The 21,406-nt window shown below is 47.4% G+C and overlaps 1 protein-coding gene across 3 annotated transcripts in view; it reads left to right on the top strand.

Moving 5' to 3' along the window:
• The window catches only part of ankrd29 (ankyrin repeat domain 29), a 132,354-nt gene extending 113,692 nt beyond the window's left edge, over nucleotides 1-18,662 (top strand). For all 3 annotated transcript variants that reach the window (XM_038808548.1, XM_038808549.1, XM_038808547.1), the window contains one exon: nucleotides 17,983-18,662. In XM_038808548.1, the coding sequence (XP_038664476.1) occupies nucleotides 17,983-18,066 (84 nt within the window). In that variant the 3' untranslated portion in view covers nucleotides 18,067-18,662. The remainder of the gene's footprint in view (nucleotides 1-17,982) is intronic.
• Nucleotides 18,663-21,406: the final 2,744 nt, after the last annotated feature.

Here is a 21,406-nt window from a genome sequence, read left to right as displayed (position 1 = left end):
AATCACCTCACACTTTCCTGCATTAAACTCCATTTGCCACCTCTCAGCCCAGCTCTGCATCTTTATCTATGTCCCTCTGTAACTTGTAACATCCTTCCGCACTGTCCACAACTCCACAGGCTTTAGTGTCATCTGCAAATTTACTCACCCATCCTTCTATGCCCTCCTCCAGGTCATTTATAAAAATGACAAACAGCAGTGGCCCCAAAACAGATCCTTGTGGTACACCACTAGTAACTGGACTCCAGTCTGAACATTTCCCATCAACCACCACCCTTTGTCTCCTTCCAGCTAGCCAATTTCTGATCCAAATTGCTAAATCACCCTGAATCCCATGCCTCCGTATTTTCTGCAATAGCCTACCATGGAGAACCGTATCAAACACTTTACTGAAATCCATATACACCACATCAACTGCTTTACCCTCATCCACCTGTTTGGTCACCTTCTCAAAGAACTCAATAAGGTTTGTGAGGCACGACCTACCCTTCACAAAACCATGTTGACTATCTCTAATCAAATTATTCCTTTCCAGATGATTATACATCCTATCTCTTACAAACCTTTCCAAGACTTTGCCCACAACAGAAGTAAGGCTCACTGGTCTATGGTTACCGGGGTTGTCTCTACTCCCCTTCTTGAACAAGGGGACAACATTTGCTATCCTCCAGTCTTCTGGCACTATTCCTGTAGACAAAGATGACTTAAAGATCAAAGCCAAAGGCTCAGCAATCTCCTCCCTAGCTTCCCAGAGAATCCTAGGATAAATCCCATCCGGCCCAGGGGACGTATCTATTTTCACACTTTCCAGAATTGCTAATACCTCCTCCTTATTAACCTCAAGCCCTTCTCATCTAGTAGCCTGTATCTCAGTATTCTCCTCGACAACATTGTCTTTTTCCTGTTTGAAGACTGACGAAAAATATTCATTCAGCACCTCTCCTATCTCCTCGGACTCCACGCACAACTTCCCACTACTGTCCTTGACTGGTCCTACTCTTACCCTAGTCATTCTTTTATTCCTGACATACCTATAGAAAGCTTTAGGGTTATCCTTGATCCTACCTGCCAAAGACTTATCATGTCCCCTCCTGGCTCTTCTTTGCTCTCTCTTTCGGTCCTTCCTAGCTAACTTGTAACTCTTGAGCGCCCAAACTGAACCTTCACGTCTCATCTTTACATAAGCCTCCTTCTTCCTCTTGACAAGTATTTCAACTACTTTAGTAAACCACGGTTCCCTCGCTCGACCACTTCCTCCCTGCCTGACAGGTACATACTTATCAAAGACACGCAGTAGCTGTTCCTTGAACATGCTCCACATTTTCATTGTGCCCATCCCCTGCAGTTTTCCTCTCCATCCGATGCATCCTAAGTCTTGCCTCATCGCATCATAATTGCCTTTCCCCCAGATATAACTCTTGCCCTGCGGTATATACCTATCCCTTTCCATCACTAAAGTAAACGTAATCGAATTGTGGTCACTATCACCAAAGTGCTCACCTACCTCCAAATCTAACACCTATCCTGGTTCATTACCCAGTACCAAATCCAATATGGCCTTGCCTCTCGTTGGCCTATCTACATACTGTGTCAGGAAACCCTCCTGCACACATTGGACAAAACAGACCCATCTAAAGTACTCGAACTAGTGTTTCCAGTCAATGTTTGGAAAGTTAAAGTCCCCCATAACAACTACACTGTTACTTTCGCTCCTATCCAGAATCAGCTTTGCAATCCTTTCCTCTACATCTCTGGAACTTTTCGGAAGCCTATAGAAAACTCCCAACAGGGTGACCTCTCCTTTCCTGTTTCTAACCTCAGCCCATACTACCTCAGTAGACGAGTCCTCATCAAACGTCCTTTCTGCCACCGTAATACTGTCCTTGACTAACAATGCCACCCCTCCCCCTCTTTTACCACCTTCCCTGAGCTTACTGAAAAATCCAAACCCCGGCACCTGCAACAACCATTCCTGTCCCTGCTCTATCCATGTCTCCGAAATGGCCACAACATCGAAGTTCCAGGTACTAACCCATGCCGCAACCTCACCCACCTGAGATGCTCCTGGCATTGAAGTAGACACACTTTAAACCACCTTCCTTCCTGCCGGTACACTCCTGCAACTTTGAAACTTTGCTCATGACCTCACTACTGTCAACCTCCTGTATACTGGAGCTACAATTCAGGTTCCCAATCCCCTGCTGAACTAGTTTAAACCCTCCCGAAGAGCATTAGCAAATTTCCCCCCCCAGGATATTGGTACCCCTCTGGTCCAGGTGTAGACCATCCCGTTTGTAGAGGTCCCACCTACCCCAGAATGAGCCCCAATTATCCAGGAATCTGAAACCTTCCCTCCTGCACCATCCCTGTAGCCACGTGTTCAACTGCTCTCTCTCCCTATTCCTCGTCTCGCTAGCACGTGGCACAGGTAACAACCCAGAGGTAATAACTCTGTTTGTCCTAGGTCTAAGTTTCCACCCTAGCTCCCTGAATTCCTGCCTTATATCCCTGACACTTTTCCTACCTATATCGTTGGTACCTATGTGGACCACGACTTGGGGCTGCTCCCCCTCCCCCTTAAGGATCCCGAAAACACGATCCGAGACATCACGGACCCTGGCACCTGGGAGGCAACACACCAACCGCGAGTCTCTCTCGTTCCCACAGAATCTCCTATCTATGGAGTCTCCAATAACTAATGCTCTACTCCTCTCCCCCATTCCCTTCTGAGCAACAGGGACAGACTCTGTGCCGGAGACCTGTACCCCATAGCTTACCCCTGGTAAGTCCCCCCCCCCAACAGTATCCAAAGCGGTATACTTGTTATTAAGGGGAACGACCACAGGGGATCCCTGCACTGCTTCCTCCCAGCCCCTCTCACCGTCACCCATCTATCTTTATTCTTTGTAGTTACTACATCCCTGAAGCTTCTATCTATGACCACCTCTGCCTCCCGAATGATCCGAAGTTCATCCAGCTCCAGTTCCCTAACAGGATTTCTGAGGAGCTGGAGATGGGTGCACTTCCCACAGATGAAATCAGCAGGGACACTGACGGCGTCCCTCACCTCAAACATTCTGCAGGAGGAACATTGTACTGCCTTCCCTGCCATCCCCTCTAGATAAAAACAAGAAAAAGAAAGGAAGAGCTTACCTGATATTCACTCAACCCCTTAGGTTAGAGGAGGTGGAAGGGTGGGGGACACTACTAGTGTAGTGTCTCGTGTTAAGCAACCGCCCAGCTTATATACAGGTACTAACCAATCTTCCCAGAAATCCCCACGGCCGACTTCCTGCAGCTCTAAAGGTAAGTTTTTAAAGAGGTAAACTTACCTTCCCGACAGGCCCCTGGACACTGCTCCCGCCGAAAATCTGAAGGCTGCTTCTCCTGCAAGGTAAGTGTTTAAAGTTAAACTTACCTTCCTGACAGGCCCCTGGACACTGCTCCCGCCGAAAATCTGAAGGCCGCTTCTCCTGTAAGGTAAGTTGTTGCTAGTCCAGTTCATTTCTGATCGATGGTAACTCCCAGGATGTTGATAGTGGGGATTCAGCAATGGTAATGCCATTGAATGTCAAGGGGCGGTGGTTAGATCCTCTCTTGTAGGAGATGGTCATTGCCTGCCACTTGTGTGGCGCAAATGTAACTTGCCACTTGTCACCCAAGCCTGGGTATTGCCCAGGTCTTCGCTGCATTTGGACGTGGACTGCTTCATTATCTGAGGAGTCGCGAATGGTGCTGGACATTGTGCAGTCTTCCGCAAACATCCCCACTTCTGACTTGATGATGGAAGGGAGGTCAGTGATGAAGCAGCTAAAGGTGGTTGGGCCTAGGACACTACCCTGAGGATCTCCTGCAGTGATGTCCTGGATGTGAGATGATTGGCCTCCAACCACCACAACCATCTTCCTTTGTGCCGGGTATGACTCCAACCAGCAGAGAGTTGTCCCCCTGATTCCCATTGACTCCAGTTTAGCGAGGGCTCAGGGCTCCTTGATGCTATACTTGGTTAAATGCTGCCTTGATGTCAAGGGCAGACAATCGCACCTTACCTCTGGCATTGAGCTCTTGCCCATGTTTGAACCAACACTGTAAAGAGGTCAGGAGCTGAGTGACACTGGCGGAACCCAAACTGAGTGTCTGTGAGCAGATTATTGCTGAGTAAGTGCCGCTTGATAGAACTGTTGATGACTCCTTACATCACTTTGATGATGGAGAGTAGACTGATAGGGCGGTGATTGGCTGGGTTGGATTTGCCCTGTTCTTGTGTACAGGACACATTTTCCACATTACCGGGTATATGCTAGTGTTGTAGCTGTACTGGAACAGCTTGGCTCGGGAACAGCTTGGCAAGTTCTGGAGCACAAATCTTCAGTGCTATTGCCAGGATATTGTCAGGGTTCATAGCCTTTGCAGTATCCAGTGCCTTCAGCCGTTTCTTGATGTCACGTGGAGTGAATCGTATTGCTGAAGGCTGATATCTGTGATGCTGGGGACCTCCGCAGGAGACCGAGCTGGACCATTCACTCGGCACTTCTGGCTGGATTGTTGCGAATGCCTCAGCCTTGTCTTTTGCGCATATCTGCTGGGCTCCTCCATCATTGAGGATAATTGTGGAGCCTCCTCCTCCAGTGAGTTGTTTAATTGTCCACCACCATTCACAGCTGGATGTGGCAGGACTGCAGAGCTTAGATCTGATGCATTTGCTGTGGAATCGCTTAGCTCTGTCCATTACTTGCCGCTTATGCTGTTTTGAACACAAGTAATCCTTTGTTGTAGCTTCACAAGGTCAACACCTCATTTTTCAGTATGCCTGACGTTGCTCTCGCATGCTTACCTGCACTCTTCATTGAGCCAGGTGGAGCTGCTGCTCCTCTCACCTCGCTGCCACTCCTCTCTCCCCACTGCTGCTGCTCCCCCAGCCTTGCAGTTGCTCATCTCTCCCCGCTGCTGCTCCTCTCGCCCCGCTGCAGCTCCTCTCCCCCGTTGCTGCTCCCCTCGCCCCGCTGCTGCTCCTCTCCTCCTGCTGCTGCTCCTCTCTCCCCGCTGCTGCTCCTCACTCCCCTCGCTGCTGCTCCTCTCGCCCCGCTGCAGCTCCTCTCCCCCGTTGCTGCTCCCCTCGCCCCGCTGCTGCTCCTCTCGCCCCGCTGCAGCTCCTCTCCCCCGTTGCTGCTCCCCTCGCCCCGCTGCTGCTCCTCTCGCCCCGCTGCAGCTCCTCTCCCCCGTTGCTGCTCCCCTCGCCCCGCTGCTGCTCCTCTCGCCCCGCTGCAGCTCCTCTCCCCCGCTGCTGCTCCTCTCACCTCGCTGCCACTCCTCTCGCCCCACTGCTGCTCCCCCAGCCTTGCAGTTGCTCATCTCTCCCCGCTGCTGCTCCTCTCTCCCCGCTGCAGCTCCTCTCCCCTCGCTGCTGCTCCTCTCTCCCCGCTGCAGCTCCTCTCCTCCTGCTGCTGCTCCTCTCTCCCCGCTGCTGCTCCTCACTCCCCTCGCTGCTGCTCCTCTCCCCCCGCAGCTGCTCATCTCTCCCCCGCTGCTGCTCCTCTCCCCCCGCTGCTGCTCCTCTCTCCCCACTGCTGCTCCTCTCTCCCCACTGCTGCTCCTCTCCCCCCGCAGCTGCTCATCTCTCCCCCCTGCTGCTCCTCACCCTGCTGCTGCTCCTCACCCCCCGCTGCTGCTCCTCTCCCCTCGCTGCTGCTCCTCTCCCCTCGCTGCTGCTCCTCTCCCCTCGCTGCTGCTCCTCTCTCCCCGCTGCTGCTCCTCTCTCCCTGCTGCTGCTCCTCTCCCCCCGCTGCTGCTCCTCTCCCCCCGCTGCTGCTCCTCTCCCGCTGCTGCTCCTCTCTCCCCGCTGCTCTCCTCTCCCCCCGCAGCTGCTCCTCTCCCCCCTGCTGCTGCTCCTCTCTCCCCGCTGCTGCTCCTCTCCCCCCGCAGCTGCTCCTCTCCCCCCTGCTGCTGCTCCTCTCCCCTCGCTGCTGCTCCTCTCTCCCCTCGCTGCTGCTCCTCTCCCCTCGCTGCTGCTCCTCTCCCCCCGCTGCTGCTCCTCTCTCCCCGCTGCTGCTCCTCTCTCCCTGCTGCTGCTCCTCTCTCCCTGCTGCTGCTCCTCTCTCCCCGCTGCTGCTCCTCTCTCCCCGCTGCTGCTCCTCTCATCCCGCTGCTGCTCCTCTCGCCCCGCTGCTGCTCCTCTCCCCCCGCTGCTGCTCCTCTCCCCCCGCTGCTGCTCCTCTCTCCCCGCTGCTGCTCCTCTCTCCCCGCTGCTGCTCCTCTCTCCCCGCTGCTGCTCCTCTCTCCCAGCTGCTGCTCCTCTCTCCCCGCTGCTGCTCCTCTCGCCCTGCTGCTGCTCCTCTCTCCCCTCGCTGCTGCAATTCTCTCCCCTCGCTGCTGCTCCTTTCTCCCCGCTGCTGCTCCTCTCCCCCCGCTGCTTCTCCTCTCCCCCCGCTGCTGCTCCTCTCCCCGCTGCTGCTCCTCTCACCCCGCTGCTGCTCCTCTCTCCCCGCTGCTGCTCCTCTCTCCCCACTGCTGCTCCTCTCTCCCCGCTGCTGCTCCTCTCTCCCCGCTGCTGCTCCTCTCTCCCCACTGCTGCTCCTCTCTCCCCGCTGCTGCTCCTCTCTTCCCGCTGCTGCTCCTCTCCCCCCGCTGCTGCTCCTCTCCCATCGCTGCTGCTCCTCTCTCCCTGCTGCTGCTCCTCTCGCCCCGCTGCTGCTCCTCTCGCCCCGCTGCTGCTCCTCTCCCCCCGCTGCTGCTCCTCTCTCCCCGCTGCTACTCCTCTCTCCCCGCTGCTGCTCCTCTCGCCCCGCTGCTGCTCCTCTCCCCCCGCTGCTGCTCCTCTCTCCCCGCTGCTGCTCCTCTCGCCCCGCTGCTGCTCCTCTCTCCCCGCTGCTGCTCCTCTCCCCGCTGCTGCTCCTCTCTCCCCGCTGCTGCTCCTCTCTCCCCACTGCTGCTCCTCTCCCCCCGCAGCTGCTCATCTCTCCCCGCTGCTGCTCCTCTCACCCTGCTGCTGCTCCTCTCCCCCCGCTGCTGCTCCTCTCTCCCCGCTGCTGCTCCTCTCTCCCCGCTGCTGCTCCTCTCTCCCCGCTGCTGCTCCTCTCCCCCCGCTGCTGCTCCTCTCTCCCCGCTGCTGCTACTCCCACCTCTCTGCTGCTCCTCTCGCCTCGTTGCTGTTCCTCCCACCTTGTTGCTGCTCCTCTTGCCTCACTTTATCCCCATTATCCACAGCACGTGACTCCTTCAAAGAACTCCAATAAATTGGTTAAAAATGATTTCCTTTCACAAAACCATGTTGACTCTGCCTGATTGCCTTGAATTTTCCAGGTAGCTGCTATACATCTTTAATAATGGCTTCTAATATTTTTCCTATGTAAGATGTTAGGCTAACAAGCTTATAGTTCCCTGCTTTCTGTCTACCTCCATTTTTAATAAAGCAAATAAACATTTGCTATCTTCCAATCTACATAAACTTTCACCGAATCTAGAGGGTTTTGAAAAATTAAAACAAACTCACATCTATCTCATTAGTCACTTCTTTCAAGACCTTAGCATGACCTTAGGGGCGGCATGGAGGCACAGTGGTCCACATTGCTGCCTCACCGCGTCAGGGACCTGGGTTCAATTCCTGCCTTGGGTGTGTGGAGATTGCACATTCTCCCCGTATCTGCGTGGATTTCCTCCGGGTGCTCTGGTTTCCTTCACAGTCCAAAGATGTGCAGATTAGGTTGGGTTACAGGGATAGGGCGGGGGGGGAGGGGGGGGCTATTTAGGGTGCCCTTTCAGAGGGTCGGTGCAGACTCGATGGGCTGAATGGCCTCCATCTACATTGTAGGAATTCTAAGTCCATCTGGACCAGGATACTTGTCAGACTGCAGATCCAACAATTTGCTCCATACCACTTCCCTGGTGATTGTAATTTTCCTGAGTTCCTCCCTCCCTTCCATTTCCTGATTTACAGTTTTACAGTTAAAGTTTAGTTACAGTTTTACAGTGATTTACAGTTAGCCTGTGACAGAAGGCTGTCCAGAAAGACTTTGACAAGGTGCCACACAAAAGGTTGCTGCATAAGATAAAGATGCATGGCATTAAGGGTAAAGTAATAGCATGGACAGAGGATTGGTTAATTAATAGAAAGCAAAGAGTGGGGATTAATGGGTGTTTCTCTGGTTGGCAATCAGTAGCTAGTGGTGTCCCTCAGGGATCCGTGTTGGGCCCACAATTGTTCACAATTTACATAGATGATTTGGAGTTGGGGACCAAGGGCACTGTGTCCAAGTTTGCAGACGACACTAAGATGTGTGGTAAAGCAAAAAGTGCAGAGGATATTGGAAGCCTGCAGAGGGATTTGGATAGTTTAAGTGAATGGGCTAGGGTCTGGCAGATGGAATACAATGTTGACAAATGTGAGGTTATCCATTTTGGTAGGAATAACAGCAAAAGGGATGATTATTTAAATGATAAAATATTAAAACATGCTGCTGTGCAGAGAGACCTGGGTGTGCTCGTGCATGAGTCGCAAAACGTTGGTTTACAGGTGCAACAGGTGATTAAGAAGGCAAATGGAATTTTGTCCTTCATTGCTAGAGGGATAGAGTTTAAGACTAGGGAGGTTATGTTGCAATTGAATAAGGTGTTAGTGAGGCCACACCTGGTGTATTGTGTTCAGTTTTGGTCTCCTTACCTGAGAAAGGACGTACTGGCACTGGAGGGTGTGCAGAGGAGATTCACTGGGTTAATCCCAGAGCTGAAGGGGTTGGATTATGAGGAGAGGTTGAGTAGACTGGGGCTGTACTCGTTGAAATTTAGAAGGATGAGGGGGGATCTTCTAGAAACACATGAAATTATGAAGGGAATAGGTAGGATAGATGTGGGCAGGTTGTTTCCACTGGTGGGTGAAAGCAGAACTAGGGAGCACAGCCTCAAAATAAGGGTAAGTAGATTTAGGACTGAGTTTAGGAGGAACTTCTTCACCCAAAGGGTTGTGAATCTATGGAATTCCTTGCCCAGTGAAGCAGTTGAGGCTCCTTCATTAAATGTTTTTAAGATAGAGATAGATAGTTTTTTGAAGAATAAAGGGATAAGGGTTATGGTGTTCGGGCCGGAAAGTGGAGCTGAGTCCACAAAAGATCAGCCATGATCTCATTGAATGGCGGAGCAGGCCCGAGGGGCCATATGGCCGACTCCTGCTCCTAGTTCTTATGTTCTTTCTGGGATGTTACTTGTGCCCTCTACAGTGAAGACAGATACAAAATACCTGTTTAATTCATCTGCCATGGACGTACTTTCCAATACCAACTACCCAGATGCACTTGCTACAAGGACAATGCTCATTCTGTTAATTCTTTTCTTATTTAAATATCTATTATACTGGGGCTGATTTAACACAGTGGGCTAAATAGCTGGCTTGCAATGCACAACAACGCCAGCACCATGGGTTCAATTCCAGTACTGGCCTGCCTGAACAGGCGCCGGAATGTGGTGACTCGAGGCTTTTCACAGTAACTTCATTGAAGCCTGCTTGTGACAATAAGTGATTATTATGAAGGGGCTGGTTTAGCAAAGTGGGCTAAATCACTGGCTTTTAAAGCAGACCAAGGCAGGCCAGCAGTACGGTTCAATTCCCGTACCAGCCTCCCCGAACAGGCGCCGGAATGTGGCGACGAGGGGCTTTTCACAGTAACTTCATTGAAGCCTAGTTGTGACAATAAGTGATTATTATTATAGGAACTTTTACTGTCCGTCTTTATATTCCTAGCTAGCTTTCTCTTTCCCTCCTGATCAATCTTTTTGACATTCCTTTATGTTCTTTGTATTCTTTCCAACCTTCTGACCTGCCACTCGTCTTTGCAGAAATATATGCTTTATTTTTAACGTCAATACTATCTTCAACTTTTTAGTTAACCACATATGATGAGCCTTCCCTTGGAATTTTTCTTTTTCACTGGAATGTGGAATGCAGAAGTTGTGAAACATCAGCTGGAGCAATATGTTTGGCAGAGCAGACCAGTAGATACAATATGCTGAGCATAGTCCAGGCAGAAAGAGCAAAGCAATCACAGACAAAGGGAAGGATGCAAATACTGCAGAAACAACATGCACAGGAAGAGAAGAATTGTCCAGCATGGGGAAAGCAGTGTTTTAACTGCAAGAAGCAAACTAATTTGCACACAAGTGTTTGACATGAAAAAAAGGAAAACATTCCTCTACAGATGGCCACTGGCGAGATTTCGGCGGATGAGTCTGATGAACTGTACACAATGCAACAGGTTGGTTCAGTCAAGTCCACAGACGACAAATGGTTTGTGACTGTTACAATAAGAACCACAGAGGGAAAGTATCAAATGAACAAGAAGTGTTGTATACACATTGGTGAATCATGCAACATAGTGACCTTCACAGATCTGTGTGAAGTGGCTCAACAATTCGAAAATGAAGCCCTCAAAAGTAAGATTGAGGCTATATGGTGGTACAAGATTCCACCTGAGAGGATAAATTAGTCTGACAGCCCAACACAATGGGGAGAAGGAAGATCTCGAGTTCCAGATTCTTTCATCACAACTGGAGCAAATCTAAAGCTTGGGCAGGTAACCCTGAACTTGACAACAGAGAAAGCGCAAATAAAGATCCCACAGAAAAGGGAGAAAAAGATCCTAGGGGAAGGGAAATAAAAGAGCCCAGAGAGATGTAAACCACAAGATGTTTGACGCCCACTTCAGCACAATGAAATGCAAAAGTCAAAGGAAAATGTTCAGATCAGGGGCTGGATTCTCCACCCCGCCGCGCCACATTTCTGTTTCACCCCGCCGGCGGGATGCTCCGTTACGCCGGCCGGTCAATGGGGCTTCCCATTCTGGGGCTGCCCCACCCCTACGGGAAACCCTTGGGCTGCCGGCAAAACGGAGCATCCCGCCCGCCGAGAATCCAGCCCCAGAGGTGAACTGGAAGGGCAAGATTCAGGTGAGTCTATACTTTTAAAACTGAAGTCTTCAATGAACCAAGCTGTGTGAGATCTGACGAAACAAATTTCAGGTAAAACACAGAGGTACCAGGAGGCAAGAATTACCCACAATTCGAGTTGGCAACTTAAAGTGGGAATTGAAGAACTCAACCAGATATATTATAGTCGCCACTGTAGGTACCCGCGCTAAACTAATGCAGCTGCTCCTTCACAGCAGTCGGGCAGTCAGGGATAAGGGATCTCACTCGCTGTACTGAGTACAGAACTATCATCAATCCCAGAGGTCCACATATCCCCAACAATCACAATGGAATGAAACAGTCACAAAGGCCATGGGAGCAATACTCTTTGGACAAAGAATGTCACCCAGTCCACAGATGTGCAGGTTCGGTGTTTTGACAATACTAAATTGCCCTTAGTGTCCAAAGAAAGGTTAGTCGGGGATAGGGTGGGAGGTGTGGGGATAGGGTGGAGGTGTGGGCTTGAATAAGGAGCTCTTTCCAAGGGCCGGTGCAGACTCGATGGGCCAAATGGTCTCCTTCTGCACTGTAAATTCTATGATTCTAATATTCTATGAAATGTTCAAACGGAAAATCTAGCATGGGGCCGCAGTTTGAAAATTGAAGTTGCAAAATCAGTGAAGATTCCCAGAATGACTTTGAGTTTCTCGCAGATCTATCTGAATCTTTGCCCTGAAACAAGAATATGGGACAAACGCTTCAGTGCCAAGAGGAGCCAACAAAACGGCCACCGGTGAGGAAGCCCACTAAATTGCCCTATAATTGGAGAAGAATAATTGGGTACTTTAAATTTTTTTTAAAAGTTTAGCTTTGCTTAACACATAACTGGAGAGGAGAACAGAACGTTACACGCGGATTGGAATAGATGTTCAATGAGTGCAATTGTGTAAAATGGGTGATAATTGAAGTTAATAAAAATTAAATCAGAAGAGATATAAAATAATAATAATCTTTATTATTGTCACAAGTAGGCTTACACTAACACTGCAATGAAGTTACTGTGAAAATCCCCTAGCCTGTCAACTCCACCATCATTGAACTCAAAGAGGGTATACCCAGTGTGTTCACTCACTACAACCATTTCTACAAGAGTTTGTTTTAAAAAACACATCTATTACTCACATTGCGCCTTTCCAGAGGCTACGTGCTTTTATGGCAAGAGTGGCTGGGCTCAGCATGATGGATGGCATCCTGCTGTGGGGTTCCCGAGTAGTCATTCCCAGCGCGGCCAGAGGGTGATCTTACATGACCTCCACAGCGGTCACCAGGGAGTCTCTAAAATGAAAATGCTGGCCTGGATCTACGTGTGGTGTTCTGGAATGGACGCAAATATCGAGAAGTTAGAAAAGCAATGCACACGGTGCCAGGAACATCAAAGCTCCCTCCAGCAGCTCCACTGATACATGTAGAAATGGTACAGCAGTTATCATGGGGGATTTTAATCTACATGTCGATTGGTTTAACCAGGTCGGTCAAGGCAGCCTTGAGGAGGAGTTTATAGAATTTATCCGCGATAGTTTCCCGGAACAGTATATAATGGAACCTACGAGGAAACAAGCGGTCCTAGATCTGGTCCTGTGTAATGAGACAGGATTGATTAATGATCTCATAGTTAGGGATCCTCTCGGAAGGAGTGATCACAATATGGTGGAATTTAAAATACAGATGGAGGGTGAGAAGTTAAAATCAAACACTAGTGTTTTGTGCTTAAACAAAGGAGATTACAATGGGATGAGAGAAGAGCTGGCTACGGTAGACTGGGAGCAAAGACTTTATGGTGAAACAGTTGAGAAACAGTGGCGAACCTTCCAAGCGATTTTTCACAGTGCTCAGCAAACGTTTATACCAACAAAAAGGAAGGACGGTAGAAAGAGGGAAAATCGACCGTGGATATCTAAAGAAATAAGGGAGAGTATCAAATTGAAGGAAAAAGCATACAAAGTGGCAAAGATTAAAGGGAGACGAGAGGACTGGGAAAACTTTACAGAGCAACAGAAAGCTACTAAAAATGCTATAAAGAAGACTAAGATAGATTATGAGAGTAAACTTGCTCAGAATATAAAAACACATTTTAAAGGTTTCTACAACATATAAAACAAAAAGAGTGGCAAAGGTAAATATTGGTCCTTTAGAGGATGAGCAGGGAGATTTAATAATGGGAGATGAGGAAATGGCTGAGGAACTAAACAGGTTTTTTGGGTCGGTCTTCACAGTGGAAGACACAAATAACATGCCAGTGACTGATGGAAATAAAGCTATGACAGGTGAGGACCTTGAGAGGATTGTTATCACTAAGGAGGTAGTGATGGGCAAGCTAATGGGGCTAAAGGTAGACAAGTCTCCTGGCCCTGATGGAATGCATCCCAGGGTACGAAAAGAGATGGTCAGGGAAATTGCAAATGCATTCGTGATAATTTACCAAAACTCATTAGCCTCTGGGGTGGTCCCGGCGGATTGGAAATTAGCAAACGTGACACCATTGTTTAAAAAGGAGGCAGGCAGAAAGTGGGTAATTATAGGCCAGTTAGCTTAACTTCTGTAGTAGGGAAGATGCTGGAATCTATCATCAAGGAAGAAATAGCGAGGCATCTGGATGGAAATTGTCCCATTGGACAGATGCAACATGGGTTCATAAAGTGCAGGTCATGCTGAACTAATTTAGTGGACTTTTTGAGGACATTACCAGTGTAGTAAACAATGGAGAACCAATGGATATGGTATATCTGGATTTCCCAAAAGCTTTTGACAAGTTGCCACACAAAAGGTTGTTGCATAAGATAATGATGCATGGTGTTAAGGGTAAAGTAGTAGCATGGATGGAGGATTGGTTAATTAATAGAAAGCAAAGAGTGGAGATTAATGGGTGTTTCTCTGGTTGGCAATCAGTAACTAGTGGTGTCCCTCAGGGATCAGTGTTGGACCCACAATTGTTCACAATTTACATAGATGATTTGGAGTTGGGGACCAAGTGCAATGTGTCCAAGTTTGCAAACGACACTAAGATGAGTGGTAAAGCAAAAACTGCAGAGGATACCGGTTGCCTGCAGAGGGATTTGGATAGTTTAAGTGAATGAGCTAGCGTCTGGCAGATGGAGGTTATCCATTTTGGTAGGATCTCATTGAATGGCGGAGCAGGCTCGAAGGGCCTGCTCCTAGTTCTTATGTTGTTACATACTTCACCCATGGGAATGGCCGGGCCGGCCATGGTCTCACCGCCATGTGGATTTTGTTGGGGCCTTTTCAAGGGATGATGTAATAACAATCTTTATTAGTTCACATGTAGGCTTACATTAACACTGCAAATAGGTTGCTGTGAAAATCCCTAAGTCGCCACACTACGGCGCCTTTTAGGGTACACGGAGGGAGAATTCAGAATGTCCAAATTACCTAACAGCATGTCTTTCGGCACTTTTGGGATAAAATCGGAGGACCCGGAAGAAACCCACGCAGACACGGGGAGAATGTGCAGACTCTGCAGCGACAGTGACCCAAGGCAGGAATCGAACCCGAGTCCCTGGCGCTGTGAAGCCACAATGCTAACCACTGTGTTATGTACATTCAAAATGGATGGATGTTCACCGAATTACCTCGACATCACTTATAATCTTTATTAGTGTCACAAGTAGGCTTACTTTAACACTGCAATGAAGTTACTGTGAAAATCCTCTAGTCGCCACACTTCGGTGCCTGTTCGGGTACACAGAGGGAGAATTCAGAATATCCAATTCACCTAACAAGCACTTCTTTCGGGACTTGTGGGAGGACACCGGAGCACCCGGAGTAAATCCACTCAGACACGGGGAGAACATGCAGACTCCGCACAGACAGTGACCCAAGCGGGAATCGAACCCTGGACCCTGCCGAGCCACCACCCAGCAGAACTGGCAATTATTTAATATTCACGGACTGACCGAGGTACTGGTATTGGACAATAATTTTGAATAATCTTTAATGTCACAATGGCACTGCCTTTACAAGTTCGGAGTTCACCTATTTTCTAAAACAAAATGGGGTCCGTCATGTTCGAACCGCACCCAACCACCCGTCGTCCAATGGGTTAGCCTAACACATGGTGCTGGCATTTAAACTCGAGATGCGGAAACTGACCTGGTTTAGCACAGGGCTAAATCGCTGGCTTTTAAAGCAGACCAAGGCAGGCCAGCAGCACGGTTCAATTCCCGTACCAGCCTCCCCGAACAGGCGCCGGAATGTGGCGACTAGTGACAATAAGCGATTTTCATTAATTTCACCTCAGGTTCCCCAGAAACTCACCCCGTCCGCTTCTTTGTTTACTATAGAATCACACCGGGCTTAGCGGCCACAGAGCTTTTGAACTCTGGCTACGCACACGGTTGAGCCTCGTTTTATCGGATATTTGGAGGACGGATCCGTGACCAATAGGAGTAGGTCAAAATGAAACGAAGCAAACCCATTAGGGAATTTCTGGCGGGCGAGGTTGTTTACGTCTGAAATTGTGCAGATGGAGCAATGTGGATATTGGGAACGGTAATAAATCTGTCCAGTCCAGGCTCATATTCTGTATGGGTACAAGGAAAGGAGTCTAACAGACATATGGACCATCTCCGAAGCCGGCTGTACAGGTGCCTGAGGACCGGCTGAGGCCTCTAAGGCCGGTAGTGCCCCTTCCCTCAGAACAACCGGCTTTGATACCCAGCGAGGCGGCTGAGCCCCTCGATTCAGAGATGCTCTTGTTCAATCCGGAGTCAGACATGGAGACTTTACCCACCGAAGTCGAAACCAGTCCGATGGTGACTGCAGGGCAAAGCACAGCAGAACCACCGAGACGTTTGGCCTGAAAACAACGCTTCCTGACCCGTATACCTCATGGACCCGGAACCGCAGACGCTGGATGGACAGCCCCGGCCAAAAAGAGCAAAAGATTTCTCCCCCCCCACTCCATCAAAATGAAAGACGTATTGGACTTGATGGGGGGAGGGATGTTATAACCCTACATGAGGCCCAGGGATCTGCGGCCTCACCTGAGTCCGATCTACCCAGATGAGGGGGATGGAGCTACGCCCCTAAACCAGAGACTGCTGGGACATAAATACCCTGGCCCAATTGTGGGCCGGGCACGGGAGACCCTTCAGGGAGTAGGAGGTGTAAATATATAAGGAAATAAATGTAACATTTTTTACAGACGTCGCTTCCAAGTAGTTGCCTGCCTGAGGCTTTACAGGACGTCCCTTTGAACAAGCCCTTCAGGGAAGGCAACATTGGGGCTCTGATGTTCGCAACCCTGTGCGAATGTGTTGTATCAGCCTGGGACGCAGTCAAAACAAAGACTGTCATCACATGAATTTATTCAAGAAATGTGGGATATTCAATGCACTTGATGGCACAGAAGATCATTATTTGTGGGATGATATGATGATGACATGAAGATGATGTTGATGGTGGAGCCAGGAGTGCAGGAGGCGATAGAGGCCGGTGTTCTGGCCTTTGTGTCCCTAGTAGCCCGGCGGAGGATCTTGCTCCAATGGAAGGATGCGAGGCCCCCAAGCATGGAGGCCTGGATCTCTGATATGGCGGGGTTCATTAAATTGGAGAGGGTGAAATTTGCCCTGAGGGGATCAGTACAAGGGTTTTTTCAGGCGGTGGCAGCCTTTTCTGGACTTACTGGCGGAAAGGTAGGGAAATAGGCCGATAGCAGCAGCAACCCGGGGGAGGGGGGGGGGGGGGTAAGGATTGGGGGGAGGGAGAACTGTACACATGGGTTTGCGGGGGGTGCTATCTCTCTCTTTTTTGTTTTTTTCTTTTTTCTTTTTCTTTGTTTTGTTCTTTCCTTTTGTTTGAAGTTGCTCTTGAAGCTGGGGGGGTATTGTTCATGGGGTGTTACCGCGGTTGTATGTTAATAGAGTTAAGATGTTTATATTTTGTATTTTGTAAAAATTTCAATAAAAATTATTTTAAAAAAAAAGATGATGTTGATGATCCATATGATGATGTCATTCAAGGAGTAGATTGGGATGAGTTATTTGATTCTGAAGACGAGGAGGAGGGTGAATTTTATGGACTTTAATACAAGTTCACTGCATGCCGTGCTGTTAGGTAGTACTCTTCCCTGCACTGAAGATAACTGAATGAAATTGTATAAATTTGTATACATGGCTTTTGTTTTTGAATGTTATAAATTTGATTAATTTAGTGTGCACAAATTAATGTCTGCCTACATGGAGCTTAAAATGCTTTTTGGCTCCTTTTGCACTGCTTCTGGAGGTGGGGTTGGCAGGAAACATCTCCAACCCAGCGATTGATATGAAGCGATGGGAGAGGGTGGATTTGAACCGCTTGAAAATATTACACATGTAAAAGTCCATCCCCTGCATCTTTTGACTACCGGTTCTGTGTTAGGTACTTGGCTTTTAGACGGGTATATACGTAGGTAGAAATAGTTCAGTAGAAATACTTCACATTGTGAAATAAGCATTTAGTTAATTGTTTTCAATAAGAATTGGTTATGCAAGGGGGAAAATTTGCAGGGCTGTAGGGAGTGAAACTAAAAGAGCGAGTACAGGCACAGTGGGTCTAATTGCCTTATCTGTGCTACCTGATTCTACATGCCATGTGGCCAAAACTTTGTGTGATTTCAAGAAGGAATTAGATATAGCTCTTGGGGCTAAAGAGATCAAAGGATGGGAGGATGGCTGGATCAGGTATTGAACGTGATGATCAGCCATAATCATAATGAATGGTGGAGCAGGCTCGAAGGGCCTCCTCCTGTTCCTATTTTCTATGTATGTTTCCATGTAAACAACTGGTCGAAGTATGAGCTGCTTGCCAGGTGGATGAGGGAGAAATGCTGAAGGGATTTAGTGACAGTAAATGTTACTGGAACTATCTGGTCATGTGGAGGGTAAATACTGACATGAATTGGCCAGTTTCCATAGTTTTGTATATTGTCAGTGCTGGCTTCTGCATGTGATCTTCCACAACACCTGGCCTCATCATGGGAAATGTGCTCCACTGAAATATCACAGAAGCCTCAATTTGCACTTTGTATTTCAGACAGAAGAATTACCAGCAGATCTCACAAGGAATGACCGTCTGATTCAACAACTTCAGTCAAAACAAAGAAGGGCAGAAAGCTGAAGACATGGAACACACTAGGCACAAGGCACAGTCTGACTAATGCATAGTACAGTGAGAACTGTAATGGCACGTGCTTCTGACCAGGGACACCATTCAGTTGAGCGGTCGTAAGGATGTTACATAAACATTATTGAGACATAAGGTTTGTTGCAGATCTCATTATTATTTTATTCTAATTAAAAGTATGAAAATTACATGGAATAAGTCTTGTTATTGGTGCCTAATTGTTTCTGGCATTTGATGCATTAAGAACCGATGGGTGGGATTTCTTCCTTGCTGTTGGTGACAAAAATTTTTAAATGGGAATAAAGAATGAATTCACACTTTTGTTAGAAATAGCAAACAAAATATTCCTCAAATGTCTCTTGTGAATGGTTAATTTTTGTCATAAAATCTTTTTCAAAAACCATTCAATAGTTAATAAATGACAGTGTTGAGATATTAATTTGTCATTTCACTAGAAAACATGCTATGCAACTTTCTAAGCATCATCCCACAGAAATACACGTGAGAGATGGTCAATTGTACTGAACCAAACAATAATTTTCAATTTAATATTGTTTTATTAAACCATAATTAAACTGAAATGTTTCCAATATTTATTTGACTGTTTTATTGGAAAATAATCACATAGGATTCAGGGAAAATATTTTTTGACAAAGTACCTTGAGACTATTAGGGTATCATTTGAGACCTCAAGAGGTTGTCCCTGCTCCAGGACCAGGTATGGCTCGCATGGCCAATGGCGGAACCAGCAAAGTTTCAGTGGTAAGGGCGGAAGAGCTAGAATCTTGAGGGGCAACGGCTGCATCTAGTTATATTATCCATTGCTCATTCAAATGGAATTTTAAGGCTCCTACGACCAACTGAAGAAGAAAGTGCAAGAACAGAGGAATTCAGAGAAGGAGGAGGCATTTGGACCCTCAAACCTGCTCTGCTTTCGATAAGATCATGGCTAATCTAATTGTGACCTTAACTTTCTTTTCTGCCAACCTCCCCACCAAATATCTTGACTACCTTGTCAAGCCAAAATCTTTGTAACTCAGCCTTAAATATATTCAATGACCCAGCCTCCAATGCTTTCTTTGGGAGAGAATTCCACAAGTTGTGGAGAAATTAACATAGGATCTGCCCTGAGGCAGATTGTCATATATTGATTTTGTTTCAATTGTTTCACTTGCACACACCTCCACCAGTATCAGAATCTTAAAACAACAAAGTCTCATACGAACATAAGAGTAATAATAATCATCTTTATTACTGTCATAAGTCGGCTTACATTAACACTGCAATGAAGTTACTGTGAAAACCCCTAGTCGCCACACTCTAACGCCTGTTCGGGTACACAGAGGGAGAATTCAGAATGTCCAATTCACCTAACAGCACGTCTTTTGGGACAAGTGCGAGGAAACTGGAGGACTCAACAATTTCTTGTTAAAACCAATCCATCCTCTGTCTGTACGTTGTAGGAACAAGGCGCTATTTCTTCAAGTACAATGGCTTTTCTCGACCAATTGCCTGAATCGTCTACTCTCACAAAGTCATCACTACTCAGGTGGTAAAGGTCTAGACACTCTATCATATAAATGCTTTTGTTTCGCTTTACCATTTTGCGTTTCCTTCAGTACCACTGCATTCTCCTCCTTCTTTGCCAAGTATGGAAATGTGGTACGCAACCTTCTATTCATGAGTAACTCTGCTGGCGATCTACCATGTGACAATGGTGACGCTCTGTAACTCAATAGTGAGATATAGATCAGATTGGCTGTCCATTACTTTCTTCAACAATTGCTTAACAATATGTGCACCTTTTTCAGCTTTTCCAATGGCTTGAGGGCACAACGGGCTCAATGTAAGGTGATTTAAATCAAATGTGACTGTGAAGTGTTACAGCTAAAACCAGGACCGTTGTCATTCATGGCGAATTGCAAAATTCCATGTCTAGCAAAAATTGACTTGGTATACCAGGTATGCAGTATAACACTGCTTGCCGTTATACTTGACAGTAGAGCCATTTTGGGATAGTTTGAAAAATAGTCTCTGATCATTAAATAATTTTTCCCTTGTTGGTGAAAGAGATCAATAGCTACTTTCTGCCATGGTGCTGTAGGTAAATCATATAGTTGCACATGTTCTCTTGTTTGCTTGCAACGATGCGTCTGGCATGTGACACAACAACTGACCATCCTGTCAATATTCTGGTTTATACCTGGCAAGTAAACAGAATCACAAGCTCCCCATTTACATTTTTCAATCCCAAGATGTCCTTTGTGTATCCTCTTGAGTACATCCTTGCAAAGAAATTGCGGTATGACAATAGTGTTCAAACGATGTACCACTCCCTTAATGATACTGAGTTCAGATCTTATATTGTAGAACTCCATACACTGACCTCTGTGCCAGTGTGAGTTGATGTTCCCCATCACCACTTGGAGAGTTTGATCCTTCCTGGTCCCTTCATGAATCTCACGTAGTTTCGCCTCTGATACTGGTAGTAGTGTGGAAACAAGATTGACATGCAGATCTGCATCCTCAGTAATCTCACTACCAATACTTTGAATTGGCATTCTCGATAATGCATCTGCTAAGAACAAATATTTGCCTGGCAAATAGATGAGATTTAAGTCATAGCACTGTAAATTGATCATCAACCTCTGAATGTGCGGAGATATCTGGTTGAGATTTATTTTGATGGCGTTAAGCAAAGGAAGATGATCTGTCTCAGCTGTGACAGTTGAGAAGTTGGAAGCCCATAGACATAGTTGTGGAATTTCTCCAAGCCTACAACTAAACCCAGGCATTCTTTTTTGATTTGACCGTACCTCTGCTCTGTCGTCATCATAGATCGTGATGCATATGTGACTGGTTTCAATCGTCATGCTCGATTTGCTCCCAGACCATCTTTGGAAACATCTGTTGACATTTTAATCTGCTTAGATAGGTCAAAAATGTAAGAACTGGTGTGGTTAGTGAAGTCTTGAGCTTCTTCCACTCTTGCTCATGTTGCTCAGTCCAAGTGAAGTCTGTTGTCTTTTGACAGGTTTGGAATGAATTTCCCTATAAAACTGATCATACCCATTACTCTTAAGATGGCTTTCTCGTGTGGTTTTGGCATGTTGAGAATTGCTTGGATTTTGTCTTTGTCAGGTTCAATGCCATGCAATGAGAGCTTGTCACCTAGGAATGTGACTTCAGTTACTCCCAATTGGCACTTTTGCTTGTTGAGCTTCAGCCCATTTCTCCTGCCGCTCGTTAGAACTTTAAGCAACCTTGTATTGTGCTTTTCTATGGTTGAGCCCCAAACGATTATATCATCCAAATACAGATGTACAACTTTGAT

The sequence above is a fragment of the Scyliorhinus canicula genome, chromosome 10 (genome assembly GCF_902713615.1).
Source record: "Scyliorhinus canicula chromosome 10, sScyCan1.1, whole genome shotgun sequence".
NCBI classification, from domain to species: Eukaryota; Metazoa; Chordata; class Chondrichthyes; order Carcharhiniformes; family Scyliorhinidae; genus Scyliorhinus; species Scyliorhinus canicula.
This window is presented reverse-complemented; position numbering and strand designations above follow the sequence as displayed.